A 26,556-nucleotide genomic window follows, 5' to 3' on the forward strand; every position below is an offset into this window, starting at 1 on the left:
TTTTGTTTACTTTTCATTTATTCACATTTCATGGATTGTTACACTTCCTCGATGGGAGCATTCAAAACTAACAAGCTGAGATTATATTGTCTGACAATTCAAGTATTTTAGTTTTAGAAAACAACTTCCTATTTAAAGTAAAAAGCAAACAATTTATCCATCTGATTGCTAAGAAGTTTACATCTCCATTACAATTGTGTCTGCATCAAACGGAGAGTCCTTCGTCCTCAGGATGATTGTTACTGGCTGAGAACATACAGTGGCCTGTGTTCCGAATGCCTGATTGGAAAAGACCTCCCCATCATCTACCATACTACGGGACAAACCAGTATCTACTCAAATTCCCACTTCCAGAATGAGAGGACTCATCAGGGGTTTAGGAGTTTGCAAAGCCTTCAAAATACATCGTGCTTGAATTTTGACTCTTCTGAAACAGAATAACTGACAAATGCTCAAAAAACAAACTTGTTTAACTTTTACTGAAAAGGCTCTCAGTGAAAACTTGTTTTGAACTCTACTAGTAAGGTAGAATATTAGTTTTTCTTCCCCTCTACACCAGAAAAGGTAGTTTTCTCTCTCCTTTTTTTTTTTTTTTTGGCATGCAGCATATACAAAATTGTAATCTAGAATTGAAATTGTAAAATATAATAATCCTCTTAAAGAAAATCAGTCCATGAACAGTCAGACTTGTCCTTCCATGGAAAACATAATCTAAACTTCTTTAAAAACTGGACATATTTTAAGTCTGTAATTCGAATAATGAAGATGGCATAACAAATTTTTTGCTTACTAGGAATGCGCAAAAGGATGAGATGGATACACAGGTTTTAAAACAAAAGGCCACTGGGATACTTAGTATTTGCCAAGATGCAAAACAATTTTAGAATAACAAAATACACACCTTGCTTTAGGCCACGTATATGATACACTTCATAGATTCTCAAAAGACGAAAATTTCAGTCCACATTAAACATTTTAAAGCATAATTGCTAATATTTTGTTAAAAATAAGTCAAACTAGACGCATAAATCAGAATTACCTGTTAACATAGTGGGGAAAACAGGTAAGCCCTCCGGGGGCCCCGTGCCCCAAATAAAAGACAAGGAGTTACATTTCACAGTCAAATCCACGTATACTCGGGCTCTTTACACCAATAATCAAAGTGGAGACCAACCAGTTCCTAAAGCATACAAGAGTGATTTTAAGAAAATCCCCCATTCTAAGTTTTATGGTAGACGTGTCACATTTTCCCTGTAATTTTCACTTTAACAGTGATAGTCTTAGCAGCAAAAATTTGCTGGGAATGTTAGGAAAAAAGAAAGCCACACATACCCACTAATTTAAAAATATATAAACTATTTTTTACAGAAGGGGCAGGTTTAAAAGATAATCCAATCATGATCTTTTCATGCCATTTTTTGTAGACTTTCCATACACGCGCAGACGCTAACAAAGTACTGTGTCATATACACTTAAGTGTCCGAAAGATGCCTGCGAGCTTGATTCCAGCTGGTACCAGGGAAGCACATGTGGCTAAGTTGCAACAAACTTAAATTTGTTCCCCTTAGTTCTTCATCTTTTTAAAAGTTGAATAAACCTAATGTCAATCGGGCAGGGCCGGTATTAACAGCATCAACCACTTGCTTACTATAAATCATCGGCAACAAAAACTCACATGCATTCTCAATTCTAAAAAGTCAACGTAAAAATAATGGCCACTTCCTAGGTGCCTACTATAGCTATGTCTGACAGCACCCTGTAACAGTACAAGCACACCTCTCTGCACGGATTCATGCAAGGCCACACACTAGGCCAGAGTCTCCCGGTGGAATCAGAACACTAAAAGTAGAGCAAGAACCTCATGACAGCGCTGGCCCAGTCACACCTCAGGAACCTCGTGACAGCGTTGACCCAATCACACCTCAGGTACCTAGGAGTTCATCATATTTGATCATAAAATTGCTCCCGGCCCCAAACTTTACACTTAAAGATTGTAGTTTTAAAAAGGCAACTTGTGCCATCCACAATTATTCTGACTACTCTCTTCTACATGCGAATGCGCAAAGCACCGAAGATCAGAACACACACACGTGAGCCCTTACGGCACCGACCCTGAGCCTGTACACAAGATCAGCTGGCACTAGTCTCAAACGATTCATGAGGAATCAAAGTGGAAATTTAAACATTCAATTCTGCATCTCATTCCTGTGCCCAGAGTCTTCAAAGAATGCTCGTGTTAGTTACCTGACAACTCTGGAGAAGTGACGTCGATATTCGTGAGCATAACCATGGCTCCCTGCCAAACAGACATATGGAATCTTATTCTTAAAAAAGTAAAGGTATTTCAGATATCAAATGTATAATATACTGCTGTCTAAAGTTAAAGGCAAAATTTACACACGATTTTCTCTTCCATTACCTTATTACATGTTTCCTAGTGAATTCAAATGGCTCATGTGTCAAAGCTCCCAGGCACGTCACTCGGTCATAGTTTTCATTATGCATGGGGTTGATTATGGTACAAATGCCTATGAGCATCTTCTTTTTCTAGGATGGTCTCGTTTGACTTTCATTTCGTAAAAGGGTTCACCGTCCATGGTATAGATGATAAGCTACCAAACTTGTGCTTTTAAACCCATTCCTGGCAATCCCCCGTTATCTTAATTTTGTCTTTAGGGGGATAAAGAAGTTAACACTACCTCATGAATAGAAACTACAAAGCCAAAAAAATCCTTCACAAGCTGTTCATTTCCTTTTAAAATGAAAATGCAGGTCCTGAATTCTCGTGAAGCAGCCCACAGGGTTACAGGCCAATGATTCGTATGCTGAGGTGAACACTTAGTACTCACATTTTAGCTTCAAAATAAAAATAAAGCAGAGGACAAACACCTGTCACAGCGTGGCAGCCCAGTTCATTTGGTAACAGAATGAGTCTCACACGTCGGCTGAGCCCACCGGAGAGAAGCACACAAGCCAGCTTTCTTCTGAACGTAGCCAGGCACCTGTTCAAAAGCCTCTCTGGTGGTGGTGGTGGACCCCAAAACCCACGGGTTGGAAGAGCCTTTGGGAAAGCGAATCGATACCCTGATTGCGGTCCTTGAAGAAATCACTTAGGGTTAGTTTAATAAACAAACGAACATTAAAAAATCTTCCAAAAATTGCATTCGAATGTATTTTAGACTTTAGGCAGTTCTTAAGGAGGGAGAGTGCGGTTTCCTGACACTTAACATTTAAAGGTTTTATTGGCCACATTAATCTTCCTCACAAAAGTTTTAAGTTATCTATAAGTTCTTAGAATGTCAAAGAAGAGAAGAAAACTGACTAAGTTTAAGGGGCGGTGGGAGAAGCAGCAACTTGGCAATAATTCCGCAGCCGACTTCGCACGTTCAGGCATCCTTTTTCTCCAGTAAAATTTTGTGCAACTCATCTGCATCCTCGCTGGTTTTTACCCGAATCAGCATGGTGACTGGCATGGTGGCATTCTTCTCGTCGATTGGTGGATTTGGAACACAGACGATAAGAACGTTATTTTTCCCTGTTCGCGTACATGGCATATTGGGCGGAATCAGAACATTCAGCAATATGTTGCCTGCATTCAAACAAAACCAAACCCATCAAAATTATAGAAGCTACAGCTCCACCAAACGAGTCTGTAACATGCTAAACATTAAACACTGAAATAACTTATACTTAATGGATCTAACATGGGGAGCCAACAGGAATGGCTCAAAATCAGGACTGGTTCCCTGAGAACTGGGAGGCCTCAGGGAGGACTTGCCCTCACTGTGAGGAGTGGCCTTCGGCCCTCGCTCCAGCCCGGGTCTCCGCAACCACACAGCGTTTCTCACTGAGCCAACAGCCTGGCTCAGAACCATCAGCCCTCTCAACTGTCCGTTTTTGCACTGAAGGAAGAACACGGTGGCACAACAGAATCTTCACTGCACCACATGACCAAAGGACACCTCTGTCACAGAGGCCGGCACAGCTCCCTGGGCAAGAGTGACACGACCGTAATGTTATTACTCACTAGTCAAGCCTACGGGAAAGAAAAACGCCTCCCTGGAGTTTCTTTCTGCAACACAGCCCCCTGTTCTCTACCACTACTGCCCACTCCACCGCAGCCTGCCCGTCTTCCTCCTCCTCCTCCGGGTGCTAGGCTCCTTGCAGTGGACTCTTTCCAGGGTGAACTGAGGGTGGACAGCGATCAGTTAGTGACTACTTGCTATATAAAAAGGATTCCTTTAAAAGGTTAATTTCCTTTGGGTGTTTATTAAACGGTCTAATCTCTAGCTTCTTAGTCACATTTCTAACACAAAGGAAAATGAAAAACCATTTTGTTTACAGTTTCTAACACATCTATGTTTCCTTACACACTATTATCCTGGGACTCAAAACTAGAAATAAGTAAATACAGGATGAATTTGGCCTGAATGCGCTCTGTTTAAAAACATACTAATAACCTTGAATCAGCAGGGCAAAGGCTTTTATATACTATGTGATGATGATGATGATTTTGCGCCAAGTGGAAAAAAAGGTACCCACCTAAATTGGTGTCTGCCCGCACCAAAAGCTGTGTCTTCTGATTCGCAGTAGGTTTTAAATGCAGAGTACCTATGCCTTTCTCTTTAAACTCATTGTCTTTCTTGTAAAATAGTTTACACCTATGGAGAAGAAAAATAGGTGCCATCAAGCATTCAGAGACGAATCAAGTCACAGTTTTCTAACAAGCACTCTTCACACTTGGGTGGAAAATCTGTATTAAATGAGAGTACAGGAAGTTTCAGGACAAATCTTTAAACGATCCAAAAGGAGCCTGAGCAAAAACCAGAATAAGAAAATCTGCTTAGAGATTTTAAAACCCCCTCCCCATTTTTTCAAATTAAACAATGGGCCCCATGAAACTTTTTATAACACTTTATGAAACTGTGTTCTCAAGTCAGTCAAAAGCAGGGCTCAATACCCCTCCCTCCCTATTCTGCTCCTTTGGCCCTGAGCTCAAGAGAGCTGATCTGGTCCTCTACAGACAGCCGCAAATAAAGGACAAAGGCTCTGTCCTGCATCTCGCCCACCTCTCCCTTTTTTTTGGCCTATTTCTTATTTTAAAAATTCTCCTCAAGGCTCCTTCAGTTTTTGCCCAACATTTTTAAATAAATTTGGAAAACATGCTTGGGTAGGGTCTAACTAATAACAAAGTAATCAAATATCTTCCCAGCCTCCTATGCTATACATCTCCTGAGATTATTAATAATACAAAACCATGGCTCATTTATGTATTTATTTAGAGACAGAGTCTTACTCTGTGGTCCAGGCTGGAGTGCAGTGGCATGATCTTGGCTCACTGCAACCTCTGTTTCTCAGGGTTCAAGCAATTCTCGTGCCTCAGCCTCCCAAACACCTGGGATTATAGGCGTGTGCCACCACATCCGGCTAATTTTCATACCTTTAGTAGAGACGGGGTTTCACCATGTTGGCCAGGTTGGTCTGGAACTCCTGACCTCAGGTGATCTGCCCGTCTCAGCCTCCCAAAGTGCTGGGATTACAGGTATGAGCCACCATGCCTGGCCTCATTTGATTCTAATTAAAAATCTTAAAGTTGGGTCACTCCTTTATGTCATGTGAGTAGTGAAATTTAAAACACACACAGAAGAAACTGCTGGCCTCTTTTACAAGTTCTTGAAACACCTGGGAATCCCCAGGATGTGGTGACCTGTTACATGGAGAGCTGCTCGCTCATTATTCTGAAACTTCTCCATTACAAAAACACATCTTGAAAGTTTCTGAAATGGCACAAGTGTTTTTTCAGCAAGTATCTTTGTAAAAACTAATCTCATTTAATTGAAAGGAAGATGAAAATTTTTATAGGTCCTCAACAGGAAGGGACGGTTACTGTGCATAACTTTTTGACTACGAGAAAATCCAGAAAGGCCAACCAAATCTCCTGGAAGGGATCAGAGATACTTCCAGGGTAAAGTAAGTGAAGCCAAACCTGAAATCAGTGACTGACTCCGCGATTTCTTTGTTGGGGGAGGAGGAAGGGGAGGGAGAAAGACACAGGGAGAGAAGAGGGAATGGGACGGGATGGGATTGGGAAGATCATAGAAGAGCCTGTCTCTAAAGCACTTTAAAAGAGCTAAAGTGACAGAAAAGAGTGAGACCTGCCCACCAGGACATTCCTAGAACTGGTTTTTAAAATAAACTGGCCAAGAATTCTTTCCTGTTCCACTTGAGAGCAGGCAAAGCTTGACCCTCAGTCAAGTCTGTAAGGACATTCTCCGGTCTGAAGCATGCTACCATGTCTCTAAAACACATGCACCCGCAGGCTCTGGTGAGTCTTACTTTTTGGAGTAAAAAGCATCATCTTCTTTTACTTCGGTAACTACTACTTTGGGTGGCTCATCATTCTCTTCTTCATCTCCACCTTTTATAAAAAAGACAATAATTCAGTAAGATTCCAATCCAGAGTTTAAAAAAGTGACAGAGTTTTGTTATGTAACACCCTAAACATCCACCTGAGCACTCCAAGTAAACTGAGAGACATAACGCAGGGGGATGCCAGAAGGGAGTGCCTGCTGGATTTTAACTATTTTGTGAAAAACAAGAATCCTTTCTAATGGGAACATACCTCTTAATTCTAAATAACTTCCAATATATAGAAAACCTTAGAATGGAAAAATCTCCATGCTTATGACAGAAAAATAATCATCACTCTATATTCAAATTACCCACTGGAAAATTACATCTCAGATGAGTTTTTAACACCTTCACCCCTGAATATTCCTGTGACCATATCCACAACAAGTATCAGTAATGGCCAAAGATAGAATAATACTTTTTTTTTTTTTTTTTACAAGGGGGCAAGTTGTCGGAGAAATCATTCCAAAACCCCAGTGTAAGTAATTTAAGCTTTGTCTGAATTGCCACATGGGTCACTGCTCTGGTATCAAAGGTATCCCCACTAATGGGGTCTCCCAAACATGGGAGACCTAGGCCATTATTTAAACAAGACACTATTTAAACACATGTATTAGGCTGGGTACAGTGGCTCACGCCTGTAATCCCAGCACACTGCAGGGCCAAAGCAGGAAGATCACTTGAGCCCAGGAGTTTGAGACCAGCTCGGTCAACATGGTGAGACCCCCCCCAATCTCTACAAGAAATAAAGTTAACCAGGTGTGGCAGTGCATGCCTGTGGACCCAGCTACATGGCAGACTGAAGTGGGAGGATTGCTTGAGTCCAGAAGGCAGAGACTGCAGTGAGCTGTGACTGCATCACTGCACTCTAGCCTGGGTGACAGAGCAAGACCTTGTCTCAAAAAAATAAAAAAACACATATATAAAAGGATCCTCTTAAAGAGAACGGCAGCTGCATAAAAACTCACTAAAAAGCAATTCTAAGAAAAACAACTCTGGTGCTCAGATGATGGGTCACACGACGACCCATCTCACCACTCCAATCTCCCCGGTCACATGACTATCCATCTCACCACTCCAATCTCCCCGGTCACACAACTAACTACCCATCTCACCACTCCNCCAGTCATGTGACTAGTCATCGCATCACTCCAATCTCCCCGGTCACATGACTACCGATCTCATCACTCCAATCTCCCCGGCCACGTGACTACCCATCTCACCACTCCAATCTCCCCGGTCACATGACTATCCATCTCATCACTCCAGTCTCCCCCGTCATGTGACTAGCCATCACATCACTCCAATCTCCCTGGTCACGTGACTATCCATCTCATCACTCCAATCTCCCCGGTCTCCTGATGCGTACACTGATAACCAAGGGCAAGGAACAGGCGCTCACTGAGGGGCATCCTGCATCCACTGGGACTCGATTCAAATCCAGCGTCACTGTGTCCCAGTGCCTGCCTCAGGAAAGACTCCCCATTTGTTTTAGTTATGGGAAGCAGAGAAGAAATAAAAAGGGGAGACCTTTATTTCACCCTGTGCCCAAAGGGCCCATGCCTGAGGATAGACTTGAAAGTAGGGCAAGGCAAAACAGCAATGGAAGTCTAGCCTCCTGCTAGAAAACCGTAATTCTAAGGATCAGTATGTTCATATGTCTGAAAAGTACACTTTTTCTTTTGTTGAGGCAAGGTCTGTGTTGCCCAGGTTGGAGTGCAGTGATGCATCCATGGTTCACTGCAACCATGAACTTTTGAGCTCGAAATACTCCCCTCAGCCTCTTGAGCAGCTGTGACTACAGGCACCCACCACCTGGCCTGGGTAATTTTTAAAAATTTTTGTAGAAATGGGGTCTTGCTATGTTGCCCAGGCTGGTCTCAAACTCCTGGCCTCAGGTGAGCATTCCACTTCGGCCTCCCAAAGTCCTGGGATTATAGGCGTAGGCCACCTCACCTGGCCTCATTTTTAACTGCTTACAAGTAGGCATCTTCACAGACATCATTTGTTCACAATCACCATGTGAGGAAGTGGCATTATGACATCACCCCACTTTTTAAGCTAACAACAGAGGGAGTGGAGGGCCCAGACTAAGGCCCAGACCTTTTGCCTGGTCTAGGGTACTGATGCTACATACAGGAGACATCACTTAGACACCACTGCTGTCCTCTGGAAAGGAGGTGCCTCCAAACCCACAAGAGGAAAACACTGTTGATTTGTTCTCTATGGCTATGAAAAGTCTACATTTTTAATGTATAGTCAAGTACTGTTTTGCCACATGACTTTATTTACAGTCAAATCTCCTAAGTACAAATCAATTCAGGGGACATTCATGATGAACTTGATGAACTTTTTCCAAAACACAATTCTCAAAAAACGTCTTTAATTCACTTCTTTTTTATATGCTAAGCCACGTGTGTTTGAGACGTTTCAAAGTCAGGTGTTTCCAAATTCATTTTATTTTTAATCCTTATAAACAACCCTACAAAATAGGTCTTACTCTTTTATAAAGAAGGAATTGGAAACTCAGAGAAGCCGATTAGCTCTGCCCAGGATCACACATGGAGAGGACAACAGTGTCTCAATGTGGATCCAGATCCATTCGGAATCAAAGTCTCTGTGTTTCCCAAGACACAAATCTTATGCAAACCTCAACCCAATGCCAAAGCTGGTACTTACCTTTGCATTCACCACTGTCACCTTCCACTTGGCCCTCCAATGGTTTAGTGGGAAATGGTGAAGAGACTGGTTTACTCTGGGTGGTATCTTTGCCAAATAAACTGGAGGTTCCAGGGGAAAATGAAAATCCAGTCAGGGGGACAGAGCTCAATGAGCCCAAAACAGAGCTATCAACTTTCTTGCCGAAATTAAACGAGGCACTTGTCGCTCCTAGTGACGGGTCCGTTTTCTTTTCAGATGCAGCCTCCACCTTCTTGTCAGGTGTATCTTCAGTTTTGTTGCCGTGAAACAAAAACGTTGACTCTTGCTGTAACTTTGTTGAGCCGAAAAGGGAAGGAGACTGTGTTTCAGCCGCCGTTTTGTTAGATTCACTTTCAGAATTCCTGCCACCATTCCCGTGTTGCTGTTCAATGTTTGCTAAATATTTCTCGTAGTCTTTAAAGATAGGTGTCAGATCACAGAGGGGGTTTGTATTCACGTGCTTCACTATCCAATCCCGCACGGAGCAGTTCAAGGCGGCCAACTGCTTGTGATAGGCATTTCCGACACAAGCTTTACTGGAAGCAAGGCCAGAGGAGGAGGGCTGCTGACTGTCCCCGTTAGTTTTGAGATTTGAAACTTTTTTATCAACCAAGGCGGTAGGGCCATTTGCAGCAAGAGAACCTATAGAAAGTTAATAATTAAACCATTTATTTAGACTAATTTGATTAAGTCATCTAGATTTTTATGCCACTCTGCCTTTACACTTCCTGCTTTGACTGTATCTCCCCCTCCACCGAGACAGTCTTGTTCTGTCACCCAGGCTGGAGTGCCGTGGCATGATCTTGGCTCACTGCAACCTCCGCCTCCCGGGTTCAAGCGATTCTCCTGCCACAACCTCCTGAGTAGCTGGGATTACAGGCGCCCACCACCACATCTGGCTAATTTTTGTATTTTAGTAGAGACGGGGTTTCACCATGTTGGCCAGGCTGGTCTTGAACTCCTGACCTTGAGATCCGCCTGCCTTGGCCTCCCAAAGTGCTGGGATTATAGGCGTGAGCCACTGTGCCTGGCCTACTGTATCCTATTTTTGTGACAGCTCAAGAAGTATGTGTTCAAGGAGTAGTATTTAGTAACTGGTTATCAGTAAAACCGATGAATAAAGATCAAGTCAAAGTTTATGTAAGAACACTAACCACCATATGCTTGTTCTACACATTTTAAAAATAATCTTTTCCTTCAAAAGGACACCTATTTGAGATGAGATCAGGCATGTCCAGGGTGGTGTGGCTGTAGACAAAAGGATGCCTATTTCAAACAGCACTGTCAGAATAGCAGGTCAGCATTAACACTTAATACCCAAGGTTCTTGGAATGAATAGTATTATAGTCGCCCCTCTGTACCTGCAGGTTCCACACGTGTGAAATGCAGTCCTCAGCCAGGTGCGGTGGCTCATGCATATAATTCCAACACTTTGGGAGGCTGAGGCGGGCAAATCGCTTGAGCTCAGGAGTTTGAGACCAGCCTGGGCAACATGGCAAAACCCCATCTCTACAAAAAATGCAAAAATTAGCTGGGTGTGGTGGTGTGCACTTATAGTCCCAGCTACTGGGGAGGCTGATGGGGGAGGATCACTTGAGCTCCGGAGGTTGTGGCTGCAGTGAGCCAAGATCACACCAATACACTCCAGCCTGGGTGACACAGCGAGACCCTGTCTCAATGCAGTACTCTGGGGATGAGGACTAGTGGATACAAACACTCACGTTTCCTATCTAAGAGTTATGTTGGTCTGACTATGGGACTTGAACATCCGAGGGGGTGCTGAAACCAGTCCCCAGGATACTAGGGGATGGCCGTAGTTAGAAATCTTTACAGAGGCTGGGCGCAGCGGCTCACAGCTGTAATCCCAGCACTTTAGGAGGCCAAGGCAGGTGGATCACGAGGTCAAGAGATCGAGACCATCCTGGCCAACATGGTGAAACCCCGTCTCTACTAAAATTACAAAAATTAGCTAGGCGTGGTGGCGTGCGCCTATAGTCCCAGCAACTCGGGAGGCCAAGGCAGGAGAATCGCTTAAACCCAGAGACAGAGGCTGCAGTGAGCAGAGGTCGTGCCACTGCACTCCAGCCTGGTGACAGAGCAAGACTCTAACTCAGAAAAAAAAAAAAAAAAAAAATCTTAACAGAGAGCGCTTATTTTAAATCACTACACATTCTGCCAAATTAAAATCAAACAGTACACACTTTCAGAATCATCAGCTAACTACAACCAACCAGTCAGGATCATTTCCAAGCTTTTAACCCATGTTGCTAATTCCAAGAGTTTTTGACTAATTCCCTCAAAACAGGATCAGGCAATCAACACATCCCATACCCAAACCAATCTAGCGTGGGAGGGACCCTAGTCACGGAGAACCTCATCTGAGTTCCCAGTAGCTGCTTTGGTGTGAGGCACACAGAAAGCCCTTGCACACAAAGGGTCTACATAGCATTTTCTTTTCTCTCTTGACTCTACGTCAATTCTGAGGGTCATTCTCCTTTCAAAATTGAACATTCTGAGGCTTAGAGGCCAGGGTCACACAACTGGTAACTGGCAGAGCTGAGAACAAAATCGAGATGTTTTGGATCAAAAGCCTGTGCTCTGCCCACTTACTCTGTAAATAACCAACACCTCCCTAAGTCTCATCTCTTTCATTATTACCCTAGTTTTGCTCACATAGTTCCAAGACACAGGGTAGGTATAAGAAAAACATCTTTGCAAAGCTATTTTCCATAGATTATACTTACACAGGTGGCTGGGGGATGGGAGCCTACTTACCAAAGGCTACCTTGGGCTCTGCCGCTGCCTTCGCACTGGTGAAGGGAGGGGCACTGGCTATGTTGTTTCCATTTGACAGTCCTTCCAAAGGCTTCCCTCCAGCGCCACTACCAAATCCAGGAAACCGTCCTCCTCCAGAAGGTACAACCAAACCTTTAAAACCTTTAAAGGCTCCTCCACTGTCAGACTGAAATATGAAGGAGGAGCACACATTAGGTAAGCATACTTTCTATTACCAAATAAGCAAGTGAGTGACTATAGCATCTTGGCTAAATAGCACCTAGACTCCATATGCAGTCAGCATTATAAGGCAAACTGCTGGCACAAGCAGAAATAAGAAATGAGATGGGAGGATTCCATTCAGAAGAATAGCTTTGCAACCCAAAGCTGCCTTCCTGAAACAGGCAGGAAGGACATTTAAAAAATATATGTGTATTTTTAGGACATAAAAGGTAAGAAAGACTAATGCAATAAACCTGTGTGCCCACTGCCCAGCCTCAGAATTACTGAAGTGTCTCAATAAAACTAAATCCCAGTGAAAGATACTTCATGTACTACTCAGCCAAAGACCATTTACTGCCTAAAGAAATTATAAAAACATCAAGTTAGGTTAACTAAAAATATCCATTTGCCTAATTTCTTAAGAACATCAGTAGCTTGCAATCTACTTTCAGCCTACAAAAACTTAGATGATCAAGTCTCAAATCTCCATGTTCCTGTTAGTTGAGCAGCCCAGGACAACTTCTTACTCTCCTTTTCCTCACTGCTTCCTTAAACTCGATTGTTTTAACAAGGTTTTTCTAGTAGGCCTTTTCCCTTTGTGCTAGCCTGCTCACATCTCTAATCTAAAATGCTCTGGAAATGTTTGGCATTCCTTATGAATTCTAAAGCTCCTCTCTGCCCCTGGAACTTTTGGACAAAGGTTCCTCAGTTTATAGTGTTTTGCTAAATAAACTCACCACAATTTTTAGAAGCCCTTTTTTGTTGTTGTTCAAAGAAGTGATTACATTTTAGGAAGTGATCTGCTTCTTAGACCAAACACCTAAGAAAGTTCACCAATCTTAAGTTTCCACGAGTGAATTATAATCATGATTTCACCAAAAAAAGAAATTAAACTGGAACCCCTTCATTTACTAAATGGGCCAGTTAGCCTAAACTTTATTGCATGTTTTTCCAAAACCAAAGTGTCGATCTCATCTACAGAATTTCAGATGTTTACTGACCACTGATATATTTACGGCAATAAAATTAGGCAAAGAATGTAAAATTCTAACTTGTATGAGTTTTAATGCACGTATCAAATACAGCTTAGATTCTGTTGCTCTAAATTTGATTTTTCGTCATTTAAAATTCCAAATACACCAAACTGATAGCTGTCATTTTAAAACAATGATTCAGGCCGGGCGCGGTGGCTCAAGCCTGTAATCCTAGCACTTTGGGAGGCCGAGATGGGCGGATCACGAGGTCAGGAGATCGAGACCATCGTGGCTAACACGGTGAAACCCCGTCTCTACTAAGAAATACAAAAAATAGCCGGGCGAGGTGGCAGCGCCTGTAGTCCCAGCTACTCGGGAGGCTGAGGCCAGAGAATGGCGTGAACCCGGGAGCCGGAGCTTGCAGTGAGCTGAGATCCGGCCACTGCACTCCAGCCTGGGCGACAGAGCGAGACTCCGTCTCAAAAAAAATAAATAAATAAATAAATAAAACAATGATTCATGGACAAACTCAGAGCCTTCAATTTTGCACAAACTTAACAGTCACTTGGTTTTTCTAGGGATTTTAGAAATTGCTGATAGTAAACTGGCTCTAGAATCATAACAAAAATTCAAGAACCACAAGTTAAACAAAAAAAAAGATATTCAGAAAAATGAGAGTAAAAGTTGATTACGATATTCACCAAGGGGCCGGCGTGTGGCTCACACTTATAATCCCAGCACTCTGGGAGGCTGAGGCAGTCAGGTTACTTGAGCCCAGGAGTTCAAGACCACCCTGGGCAACAGAGTGAGACCCCATCTCTACAAAAATGCAAAAATTAGCTGGGGGTGGTGGTGCGTGCCTGTAGTCCCAGCTACTCAGGAGGCTGAGGCAGGAGAATTGCTTCAGCTCAGGAGGCAGCGGTTGCAGAGTCAAGATTGTGCCACTGCACTCCAGTCTGGGCGACAAAGACCCTGTCTCAAAAAAAAAAGCAGGGGGGAATACCCATGTGGGCTGCATGGGTACTGACACAGCCCCACATCCCTCAATTTCCCTCATTGGTTTTATTTTTCCCCATGGCACTTACAGAGGAAAAATTAATGCTGTGCATTTATTTGTTTCTCTTCCATAGGGCAAGGAGATTTTGGTCTTTTTTACTCACCAATGTATCTCCAGTGCTTAGCAGATCTATTGAATCCACTATTTAGGAAAAGCCACATTTCAGCGTTCTGGTGGGTGACATGACATTTAATTGTCCTAATATACAAGTTCTGATGAAAACTTCAGGCTAAGAGTTACAGCTAAAATTATCTGTGGATTTCTATTATCCACCTACATTGAATTTCCCTTAGTGGCCCAAGGGCTCCTGCCCTCTCCCTGCCTCGTCCCTTCAGCTTAATTGTAGATTATGGTCTGTACTGTTTCTATCTCTTGACCTTCCTTCGGTTCCACAGGGGGACTGCCGCTCCTTCAGAATGGCTTCCCTCGGCTTCTGCAGTGAGCTGTTGTTCCTCCTTCCTCGTCGGGCCCTCCACCTGCATGCCTCTTCTCGCCTACTCCCATGACTTCAATCCCCACATGACGAAAGCTCCCGGAGCTGTGATCCTTGCCCTAATTCCTGTTCTCTACCTAGTGGTCTTCTAGGGCTCTCCACTTGAGTGTCCCAAGGCCTTTCAAATACAACATTTCCAAGACCAACCATTTCCTCCTTAATTAAACTGTCCCTTCCCTCATGTATCTTCTCAGTGAAAGAGCCATCAAACATCACTCAGCTCAACACCTACATCTACCACCTAGTCACCAGTCAAGGCAATTCATAAAATCAGACCAGAAAAAACAAACAAATAAAAACACCTGAAGTTCAAGAGGTTTACTGTACAATAGGCAGGGAGAAATGTATCGTACACTTGAAAACACCACCATGTTGTACACCATAAGCACGTAATTTTTGTCAAATCAGAAATACAATTTTTAAGCAAAATATAAGTAATTAATTACAAAACAGAAGACCTAATCTCTAGCTTGGATCTGAGATATGCTTCCTCTGTACCTACTTCCTTTCTTGGCAGTGCAACCCCTGTTAACCTGAATTCTACATGAAAGAGCTTTTACAACGTCAGGAAATGAAGCTCCTCTCATGCATCTGAAGCGTGCAATGGAGCAGAGAAACAGCACACACTTATGACATTAGCCATGGCATTCTAAAGTTCAAGACTACCCAGAACCACCTGAGAATCAATTTGATGTATGGTTATGTATCTCTGCCTCGAATCACACTATATTAGTATATATAGTAATATATTTTAGGAAAATTGTGAATACTTGGTCTTTGTAATATGAATTGTTTTCCCATTAACACATACCATCATTTATGAGACACTCTGCGTGACTGGCTGTTGTAAACCTCTGACTGTCTCCCCACCACTGCCACCTACCTGGCTCCCTTCCTCACATGTTTTCAAACTTAATAAATTTTATAATCAAAACTTTGGCAATGTAATGAATATTTTTGTAATAACAATTTAATTTCATTGCTTCTCAAAGTGTGAGTGATATACCTTTCCTATCCTTTTTATTTGGAAATAAAAGGGAAATAAGCTTCATGTCCCTTAAGGAGAATGCTTAGGAATGGAAAGACTTCTGCTCCCGGGATGTCTGCGTTATGCTCACTGGTGCGGCACCTCTAACCTGACCCTCTGAGATCCTCCAATGACGGTCTCCTTGGAGCATCACGTTGGTGCTCAAAAAGCTTCAGATCTTGGAGCACTTTGGATATTCAGATTAGAGACACCCAAGAATATAGTCTATTCTTGATGTTTTAAACATCACAAAATGTGGGGTAGGGTAGGTTTATTTCAAAGCTGCCACCCAGGATGTTCAAAGTGGCTTCTCCTGCCTAACACCAGATGTCCAGGCCACCAAGACCACACACTCTTGCGTCTAGAATGTATCTGAAGGGAGAGGATGTACTCGGGCAGAGTTCTTAGATGCAGTGATTGCTTAATAATCACATTATTTCAATTTAAGAGTTACAACTCATCTTTCATCTTTCTTGGCACAGGAATGAATCATGTTAATATACTATACTAGAAAGAAAGTCCACACCTAAAATGCTTCTAGTATAGTGAAAGGGCTCCTCCTACCCAGGCCTCCATCCCAGGGAGCAGACAAGACTCTCAGAAGATCCTTGCATTTTCCTTTCTTCCTCCAATCTGATGCCACTTCACCCACCTCTGTATTGCTTTGCTAGTTTTTCTTCCCCTCTCCATTTTTAATCCATATTGTCACTCAACTTGAATTTGTCTGTATTTATCTTATTTTCTCCACTGGATAAGCTCTCTTTAACGTCCAGACCTTACGTTTCTTATTTTTTTCTATCTCCTCTGATCTACATTAAAGAATAAGCATTTTAAGAAAGGATTTGTTGATATCATTGCTCCCAGCGGAGGGAATGCTGTACAACTCAGAAATCAAATGAGTATTTAATAGCAAGAGCTATAAGGAGGCACTCACTTCGAATCCAACATTTCTGCGCTTTGCTTTCTTTATGGCTCTATTCTTCAAGACTTCCTCACTGGCCACGGAGAATGTTCCCACCTGCAAGACAATACAAATTCAACAGCAGTAAGATAAAGCCAAAAAGATGACAAAATGCTCAACAACAAGAAGCTAGAACTGAGCCACTGTGCCTGGCCTCTCAAAAAATAAATTTTGGCCAGGCACAGTGGCTAGGGCCTGTAATACTAGCACTTTGGGAGGCCACAGGTCAGGAGTTTGAGACCAGTCTGGTCAACATGGCGAAACTTTGTCGCTACTAAAAATGAAAAATTAGCTGGACATGGTGGCGGGCACCTGTAATCCTAGCCACTCGGGAGGCTGAGGCAGGAGAATCACTTGAACCTGGGAGGCAGAGGCTGCAGTGAGCCGAGAGAGCGCCACTGCACTCCAGCCTGGGCAACAGAGCAAGACTCTGTCTCAAAAAAATTAATTAATTTTGTTATTTATAACATACACACGATTTTTAAGATGAGTCCTGCCCAACGTACAAAAGGCCACAGAGGCACCTAGGACCTCGCTGGAAAACCACTGCTCTTCCAGATGCGCTCAAAGTGCACTCATGTCCACACATCTGATGTCCACATCAGAAATCTGCTGAGTATCTTCGGCTTTAGTTTATAACCTTTTTTTTTACCCTGTAGGGTCGGAATAAAATATTTCCCGTGTAAAAATGCTCACCTATAGTTGTTTCAGATCATGTTAAACTTAATGGGATCCTACACTCATAGAGGGGACGTCTGGCTGCACTTGCCCCAAGTTAAATGGACTTAACTAAATGTAATCTTTCCATACATTTCATTAGCATATGTTCAAATGGGAGCTCTTTCATTCCTCAATATTTTAATGGCTAAGCAAATTGTTACATGGTAATCTAGATGTTACTATAGCCCAGAATGTAACTGCTTAAGATCTTAACCAACAACAAAAAGCCAAAAACCCCCATAACCAAAGATTTTAGTTAAAAAGCACCAAGTCAGATTTGACCCTGTCAAAACATTCACATCCTTGTGATTCATAAACATATGAGATGCGATACACTTGCAGAGAAAAAAAGTACTAGTATCAGAAAGATTCCGAAAGAAGGAAAATGACAGTCTAAGAATAAGCCTGGTAGGCCGGGCGCGGTGGCTCAAGCCTGTAATCCCAGCACTTTGGGAGGCCGAGACGGGCGGATCACGAGGTCAGGAGATTGAGACCATCCTGGCTAACATGGTGAAACCCTGTCTCTACTAAAAAAATTCAAAAAAAAACTAGTCGGGCGAGGTGGCGGGCGCCTGTAGTCCCAGCTAGTCGGGAGGCTGAGGCAGGAGAATGGCATAAACCCGGGAGGCGGAGCTTGCAGTGAGCTGAGATCTGGCCACTGCACTCCAGGCTGGGAGACAGAGCCAGACTCCGTCTCAAAAAAAAAAAAAAAAGAATAAGCCTGGAAACACTTGCAAGTTTTTAAATTTTTCTTTTTTTTCCTTAGCACTATGCTGTTAACCTGAAAGGCTAACTTGGTTACAGATTTCCTTAGTCATCTGGCCTGGGGGTAACACACTGCTCATAAGGTATTATTGTAGAGTCCAGTCCTGCAGTGCTTTGTGGGTATTCTCCCTGAAGGGGGAAAAAAGAGATTTTAAGAAATAAAGACACAAAACAAAGAGATAAACAGCTGGGCCTAGAGGACCCTTACCACCAAGACACTAGACTGGTAGTAGCCCTGAAAGGCTGGGCGTGCTGATATTTACTGCATACAAGACAAGGGAGCAGCGTAACAAGGATGAGTCGTCCAGATTGATAAGGTCAAGCAAGTCACGTGATCATGTGACAGGGGGCCATTCCCTTTTAGGTAAAAGGGAGCCGAAGCAGAGAGGGAAGGCAGCATACGTCAGCGTTTTCTTCTATGCACTTGTAAGAAGGATCAAAGACTTTAAGACTTTCACTAGTTCTTCTACTGCTATCTACTAAGAACTTCAAAGAGGAATCAGGAGTACGGGAGGAACATGAAAGTGGACAAGGAGCGTGACCACTGAAGCACAGCACCACAGGCCTCCGGATGACTGTGGGCAGGCCTGGATAATATCCAGCCTCCCACAAGAAGCTGGTGGAGCAGAGCGTTCCCTGACTCCTCCAAGGAAAGGAGACTCCCTTTCCCGGTCTGCTAAGTAAAGGGTGCCTTCCCAGACACTGGCGTTACCACCTGACCAAGGAGCCCTCAAGCGGTCCTTATGTGGGCGTGACAGAGGGCTCACCTCTTGCTTTCTAGGTCATTTCTCACCATGTCCCTTCAGCACCTGACCCTATACCTGCCGGTTATTGCTTGGTCATATCAGTAGTACAACAAAGAGTAATATTAAAAGCTAATGATTAGTAATGTTTATACTAATGATTGATAATGTCCACGATCATCTCTGTATCTCATTTGTATTATAATTATTCTAACTATTTTCTTTGTTACACTGAAACAGTTTGTGCCTTCAGTCTCTTGCCTCTGCACCTGGGTAATCCTTCACCCACATCCTGTAAGTACAGCTGTGTTTTACTCTGTTTTTTAGACAGAGTCTCACCCTGCTGCCCAGGCTGGAGTGCAGTGGTGCAATCATAGGTCACAGCAACCTTCAACTGCTGGACTCAAGCAACCCTCGAACCTCAGCTTTCCAAACTGCTCTGACTGTACACTCAGGCCACCATGTTCAGCTAATTAAAAAAAATTTTTTTTGGGTCGGGCGTGGTGGCTCGCGCCTGTCATCCCAGCACTTTGGGAGGCCGAGGCAGGCGGATCACTTGAGGTCTGGAGTTTGAGACCAGTCTGGCCAACATGGTGAAACCTTGTCTCTACTAAAAATATAAAAATTAGCTGAGTGTGGGGGCACACATCCATAATCCCAGCTACTTGGGACACTGAGGCAGGAGAATCACTTGAACCTGGGAGATAAAAATTGCAGTGAGCCGAGGTCATGCTACGGTGCTCCAGTCTGGGTGACAGAGTGAGACTGTCTCAAAAAAAAAAAAAAAAAAAAAAAAAAAAGAAAGAAAAGAAAAAAGAAAAAAAAAATTTTTTATAGAGACTGGGGTCTCTCTCTGTTGCCCAGTCCTATTGTTTATGAGGGAAAAATGATCCGATTTCCTCAGGGGAGACCATTTTTATTTTGCTGGAAAAGGAACTAGGCCAATCTAAATTCTATTCCTATAAATGCAATTGTTAGGGGTCTCAGATCTACCATTAAGAAGAGGAAATAAAGCAGGCCTCCAAGAAGCATTAGGGAAAGGGAGTACCACAGACCGAGATGGTGATGGCATACCACTTTCACATCTGAGCAGTGTGCTAAGTTCATGACTAGATAACCTACCTCAGCCTTCAATCATGACTAAAATGGCTTACTGCAAACCATGGGTTTAGAATGCTTCAAGTATACGAAACTCAGGAGGAAACTGCTTCTACTAAGGAGAATATTTAAGGAGCGGGCACTAGTGGAAAAGCACATCTAAATGTAATTAATACATTTCTACACTAACTAGAGGTCACAGAAATGTAATTAATAGCTACACTAAGTACAGGTCATGTGATTTCTTGTCATCTGCCATTCATGATGTTCTTAGAAAGGTCTTTTAGTTCTGTCACAAGTCTTCATGAGGAACCCCAAAATGAATTTAAAAGGTAGAAGAAACAGGAAATCATTCTTAGAGAAGCTACTTTTTACCTCTTCAGCTTCATCTTCTTGATCCCAATTCCTATCTGTCAGTTCCTTCTCAGCATTTCTTTTGGCCATGTTTTCGAACCTGTTATAGAAAACAGAAGTAAGGAGTTCATTTCTTTAAAAGAATAAATTCTTACAAAGAATTTAAAAAATTCACTCTAGCATGAAATGAGATAAAAACATCTCTGATGCCACTGGAAACTGCTTTAATGAGAACTTCACAATGGTGCTGTTAGACTCCAGTGTTACAAATCAATAAAGGTTTTTTCCAGGAGGCAAAAGAAGATTCCTAGGGAACACCAGCACTCCTTTTTTTTTTTTTTTTTTTTTGAGACAGAGTCTCGCTCTGCCGCCCAGGCTGGAGTGCAGTGGCGTGATCTTGGCTCACTGCAAGCTCTGCCTCCCGGGTTCATGCCATTCTCCTGCCTCAGCCTCCCAAGTAGCTGGGACTACAGGCGCCCGCCACCTCGCCCGGCTAGTTTTTTTGTATTTTTTAGTAGAGACGGGGTTTCACCGTGTCACCCAGGATGGTCTCGATCTCCTGACCTCGTGATCCGCCCGTCTCGGCCTCCCAAAGTGCTGGGATTACAGGCTTGAGCCACCGCGCCTGGCCTGCACCAGCACTCCTGAACAACACTAAACCAACTCCATTTGGAAAAATTAAAATGAAATATCAATTTTTAAAAATCTGGAATCTGAAGTACGTATATATGATCAAAAAGTCCTTAACTAACTTATTCTATGCATATAAAGTTTTGCCATAAGGAAAACAATTTTAATATTTAAAATTCTCTTAAAGATGATGCATTAAAGAAGTATCTCTTTCAGTAAGAATACAAGGAGGCCGGACGCGGTGGCTCAAGCCTGTAATCCCAGCACTTTGGGAGGCCGAGACGGGCGGATCAGGAGGTCAGGAGATCGAGACCATCCTGGTGAACACCGTGAAACCCCGTCTCTACTAAAAAATACAAAAAACTAGCCGGGCGAGGTGGCTGGCGCCTGTAGTCCCAGCTACTCGGGAGGCTGAGGCAGGAGAATGGCGTAAACCCGGGAGGCGGAGCTTGCAGTGAGCTGAGATCCGGCCACTGCACTCCAGCCCGGGCGACAGAGCGAGGCTCCGTCTCAAAAAAAAAAAAAAAAAGAATACAAGTAATGGGTTGGAAATGCCTTTACAACAAGAATATTGTTCTTTAGGCTACAGCCGACAGAGATACATGGTTCCAAGACTGAACATTTCGTTGCCTCAAATTGTACATTGCCAAGACAATTAGAAGTTCAAAATGATTAACATGGATGTGTTAGTATTCTGAGAACTTATAACCTTTCAAAAATAAATCATTGGCTTAACTCTTGAATACCATGGCATTAGTGGAAGGGGCAGGACTGGGGGAACAGCATGAACTCTGCAGTGGATTCCGGTGCCTATCCAAAAAGGGTGCTCCTGTCCATCCCTTAAAATTTGCAATTTGTTTTCTGATCCTAATATCATAACAACAACAAAACAAAAAAGTCCACAATCCAGAGCTCCACTCTGAGTGTTATGCTGGCTTCTTCACTAACTCTCCCGCTGGACAAACAAACCGTTCCATTTCCTCTACTACCCACCTCGCCCAGGAGCTTACTGATTAGTTTTGGGGACCTGCCAGGTCTCGTTAAACCTACCTGAACTCCTTCCTGATATTCTCCCCACTCTTGTTTGCCCTCAACACCACAACACACCAGAGTAAGCTTCCTAGAACTTTGTAGTCACTGGGATATAAGGTGATACATCACTCTTTAGTATCTAAAAGTAAAATGCAAATGCTGGCATTCCAAAGGCCTCTACAATTTGATGGCCAGTTGAGTAATTACACAGGGGCTGTCAGCTTGTAATACATTTTAGTGATTTTTACATTTTATAAGTATGTGCTATTTTTCTGATTACAAATGATATTAAAGTCGAAGATTCTAAAATATAAAGTATGAGAATACACTTTCCATTCGCTGGGAACCCTCTCTTTTTAATGCCCGGCCAAAAATACTTGGTTTTGTCATTAATCTTTGTCATACAAACAAAAACAAATACAGGAATACACATAATTCTTTACTGTTCAGAAACCAGGTCTCTATACGGATTCTTTTTTTTTTTTTGAAACGGAGTCTCGCTCTGCCGCCCAGGCTGGAGTGCAGTGGCCGGATCTCAGCTCACTGCAAGCTCCGCCTCCCGGGTTTATGCCGTTCTCCTGCCTCAGCCTCTCGAGTAGCTGGGACTACAGGCACCCGCCACCTCGCCACCTCGCCACCTCGCCCGGCTAGTTTTTTGTATTTTTTTAGTAGATACAGGGTTTCACCGTGTTAGCCAGGATGGTCTCAATCTCCTGACCTCATGATCCGCCCGTCTCGGCTTCCCAAAGTGCTGGGATTACAGGCTTGAGCCACCGCGCCCAGCCCTCTATACAGATTCTTTTGGCAATTTTTCTACTCATTAACTAACATCTCCGCCAGAGGGTCGGAGAAGTAAGAAGTTGCCAATGGTCACATATGCTATTTAAGATTAACTGTAGGGCCGGCGCAGTGCCTCACACCTGTAATCCCAGCACTTTGAGAGGCCAAGGCGGACAGATCACTTGAGGTCAGGAGTTTGAGATCAGCCTGGCCAACATGGTGAAACCCCACCTCTACTAAAAATACAAAAATTAGCTGGATGTGGTGGTGGCGCCTATAATCCCAGCTACTTGGGAGGCTGATGCAGGAGAATCTCTTCAACCCGGGAGGCGGAGGTTGCAGTGAGCTGAGATCGCACGAACGCACTCCAGCCTGTGTGACAGAGCAAGACTCCATCTCAAAACAAAACAAAACAAAACAAAGAAAAAAGAAAATTAACTGTGGAGAAAAAAGGGATGGAGCTGAATGCACAAAAACTGTAACAGTAAAATTTTACCTTCTAACTCATACCCACAATGAAGAGACAGGTGGCACAGCAAAATAGTCTAAATAAATGTAGGGGCTTCCACGTCCTAACACACTCACCAAATCAGTATATAACCAAAAGGCAGGGATCTTTGTTTTGTTTACAGATATACTCCAAATGTCCCAACAGCGCCCAGCTCAAACAGCAGGTGTCCTGTCTATCATTAGATCAATGAGCTGGGGTATTGCATAAAGTATTCCAAAAAATACTGAAAGATCTGGCATCCCAGTTTTGCCATTTTCTAGCTGTGAGAACTTGGGCAAGTTATATTTAATTTTTGTACCTCAGTTTCTTCATCTGTGGAACAGGAAGTATTAAGAAAGTTAAGATAAACAAAGATTGGCTTAGAACACTGCCTGGAGCAGAGGACGGGCTTAATAAATTATTAAACAAACAAGTGTTATTAGAAGCAAAGGCTATAAACTACCATTTTTCCTCCAAAACGTAAAAGTTGTAGCATGGAAGAATAACTTGGATTACAAACCAGACTTTTAAAAACATTTTACCTAATCCCCATTTTATTTCAAAGCATGACACTTCAGACAATACATTTTACTTCTATGCTAGAAGTGGGGGGCGGGGGGGAACCCTCTGTAAAATATTCTGAACAAGGCCTGGCACCTGGCCTTATGTCTAGCTACTATTATGAAGAACTTAAGGGAGGCGGAAGAATCACTTGAAGCCAGGAGACGGAAACCAACTTGGTCGCTACAAAAATACAGATGGACATAGATTAGATGAATAAATAGAAATAAAAAATTAGCCGGGCGTAGTGGCGCACACCTGTGGTCCCAGCTATCTGGAAGGCTGAGGCAGGAGAATCACTTGAGCCCAGGAGCTTGAGGCTACAGTGAGCTACTACTACACTTCGGCCTGGTGACAAAGCAAGACCCAGTCTCAACCAAACAATCAATAAAAGGGAATTTAAAAAGCGTCTGCGCTTGTGGGTAAAAAACCACCAAATTCGACATGATTTCTAGGTATGAAGCAACGTGGTAGGAGACTGAAAGTCTAGGCAAACTGGAAAAAACATTATTTGTGCCTGATATAGTTATGTGGTCTCTGGCATCTGGTGTAGCTCTGCCCTTGGAGCTCAACTTGTCAACATCAGCTTAAAACGAAAACACAGATTTCGTTATACTTAATAGTGAGGTGCCTTGTTGAAGGGAGAGAACAAGCGGGCCAACTAAGGAGACAGAAATACCGAATCTCCAAACTGTTTCTTAATGGAACCGAGCAAATGGGTGATCAATGACCCGGGAACGCAGTAAGAAAGTGAAGCTAGGCCAGAGAGGTAATGGGCCCAGGAGAAAAGCGACGAGGGGTGGCCAGGGGGAGAGGAGAATCGAGAGGAATCGCTAGGAAGGAAACGGAGACCACCACGCCAGGACAGCCGTGCCAGCCCAGCCCCCTACCTCCGCCGGGGCCGCAGGGGCGAGCCTCACTCGAGTCGGACGCCGCAGCCTGGCGAGGCCCAGGGCCCGCTTCACAAACAGCCCACGCGGCGTCGCCGCTGTCATCCCACCCCACCCTCCACCCGTCGCTGCCCACCCGCGCGCCCCGCCCGGCACGCGCGCCCGACCCAGGCTCCCTCCCTAGGGTCCCGGCCCCTAGCCCTGTACCCCACTCCCCAGTGTCCCGTCCTCCAGCCCCTCCCCAGGGTCTGGTCCCCCGGCCCCGCACCCCTCCCCAGGGGCCCGTCCCCCGGCCCCGCACCCCTCCCCAAGGGGCCGTCCCCGGGCCCTGAGCCCTCACCCCTCTCCCCAGGGTCCAGTCCCCAGCCCTGCACTAGCACTCCCCTCCCAGGCCCGAGCCCGCTCCCGCCCTCCCGGCCCTGGGCTCTCAGCACCAGGCTCCCGCCCTCAGCGCCTTCCCCTCCTGCGCCAGCCGCCGCCCCTCACCTCCTCGGCGGCTGCCGCAGCACTCGCTAGGTCTTGGGTGCGGCGAAACCCGGGGCGCGGCGGCGCTGGGGTCTGGAGCGTGCTGGTGGTCGTCTGGCTGAGCGCGCTCGGCCGCTTCCGGTGCTGCCCTGCGGGCCTCAGAGGACTTGGTGCTTGGCAAGCCCAGAGACTCAAACACCATCCCGGGGGGGAGGGCTCCTCACGCTGTGTTCGGCAGGGAGGCGAGAGAGCCGGTTCAGCCCGAGACCGCCGTAGTAACCGCGCCGAACACGCTCCGGGCGGCCATTTTGTAACTCGAATCTACCCCCAAAACCAATTCGAAAAAAAGGGAGGAAAGAAACGCCCGCGTTCAGCTACTGCGCAAGCGCGCCGGGACCTCCGGTAGCAGCGCCTCCTTCCGCCGGCCGGGCCCCTCACGCGGCGCATGCGCCCAGCTCCCTAGAAACCGGCGCCGGGCTGAGCGTGCCTGTCTCGCGCAAGCGCGCACGCGCCGACCTTAATCGCGGAGCCGGAGCCGGCGCCGGCAGCGGCGGCTTGGGGTGTTCGGCTCACGTGGGGCTGGCTGCGCGTCTTCCAGGCTGTTCTCGCGCTAGTCGCTGCTAAGGGGCCGGCCATGCGCGAGGAGCTGCGGCGAGGAAGGTCGGTCAGTGGACATGGCCGAGGCTCGCGGTGTCCGTGTGTGGGAGCTGCAGGGCTGAGGAGAGGCCGCCCGCGACCCTCGGGAATCCTGTGAGGTGCCAGTGGGATCGCCTCACGTCAGGAGGCCCCGCCCCGGGGCTGGCCGTACCTGGCCGGGGTGGCCCGGAGCGGCTGGGTCTCGGCGCCAGGAGGGGACGTGTGGACCGCCTGTTAAAGGACCCCTCGTTCGCTGACATTTGATTTTGCGTCGCGTGGCTTCTCTTCTGTTTTTTTTTTCAGCCCCTGAGATCCCTTAGTGCGTCCTGGGCACTGAGCTTTGTCACCCAGGCTGGATTGAAGTGGCGCGATCTTGGCTCACTGCAACCTCCGTCCCCTGGGTTCAAGCGATTCTCCTGCCTCAGCCTCCCGAGTAGTTGGGATTTCAGGTGCCACCACCGCGGCCCGAACCCGTGTGGAATGTTTCACTTTGACCAGTGTCTGCGAAATGGCGGGGGGCTTAGAAAATGGTGCAGTTTGGACTAACAGATACGGCGACATCAAAATGTTTCCTGGGTCTGTTAAGTCCTGGGTTTGTTAACATTATTAATCTGTTCCTGTAACCCTAAACATCTTGTGATTACTAAGAATGCAGCCAACAGGTCTCTGCCTTATTTTACCCAGCGCCTATTCAGGATGGAATTGCTCCGGTTCCAATGTCTCGCACAGACTTGCTGCTTGAGCTCTAGGTTGTGACCGTGTCAGGGATAGA

At 44.9% G+C, this 26,556-nt stretch overlaps 1 protein-coding gene across 1 annotated transcript; it reads right to left on the reverse strand.

Moving 5' to 3' along the window:
* Positions 1-25,570, reverse strand: NUP50 (nucleoporin 50). Its single transcript, XM_025399295.1, has 8 exons — positions 25,170-25,570; positions 20,322-20,400; positions 16,594-16,677; positions 11,887-12,073; positions 9,091-9,753; positions 6,337-6,418; positions 4,543-4,661; positions 1-3,589 (listed from the first exon to the last, which is right to left on the reverse strand). Exons 2-8 carry the CDS (start codon positions 20,388-20,390, stop codon positions 3,387-3,389), a joined length of 1,407 nt encoding a protein of 468 aa, XP_025255080.1. The 5' UTR covers positions 20,391-20,400; positions 25,170-25,570; the 3' UTR covers positions 1-3,386.
* Between the last annotated feature and the right edge of the window lie 986 nt (positions 25,571-26,556).

Source organism: Theropithecus gelada, chromosome 10 (assembly GCF_003255815.1).
Source record: "Theropithecus gelada isolate Dixy chromosome 10, Tgel_1.0, whole genome shotgun sequence".
Classification (NCBI taxonomy): domain Eukaryota; kingdom Metazoa; phylum Chordata; class Mammalia; order Primates; family Cercopithecidae; genus Theropithecus; species Theropithecus gelada.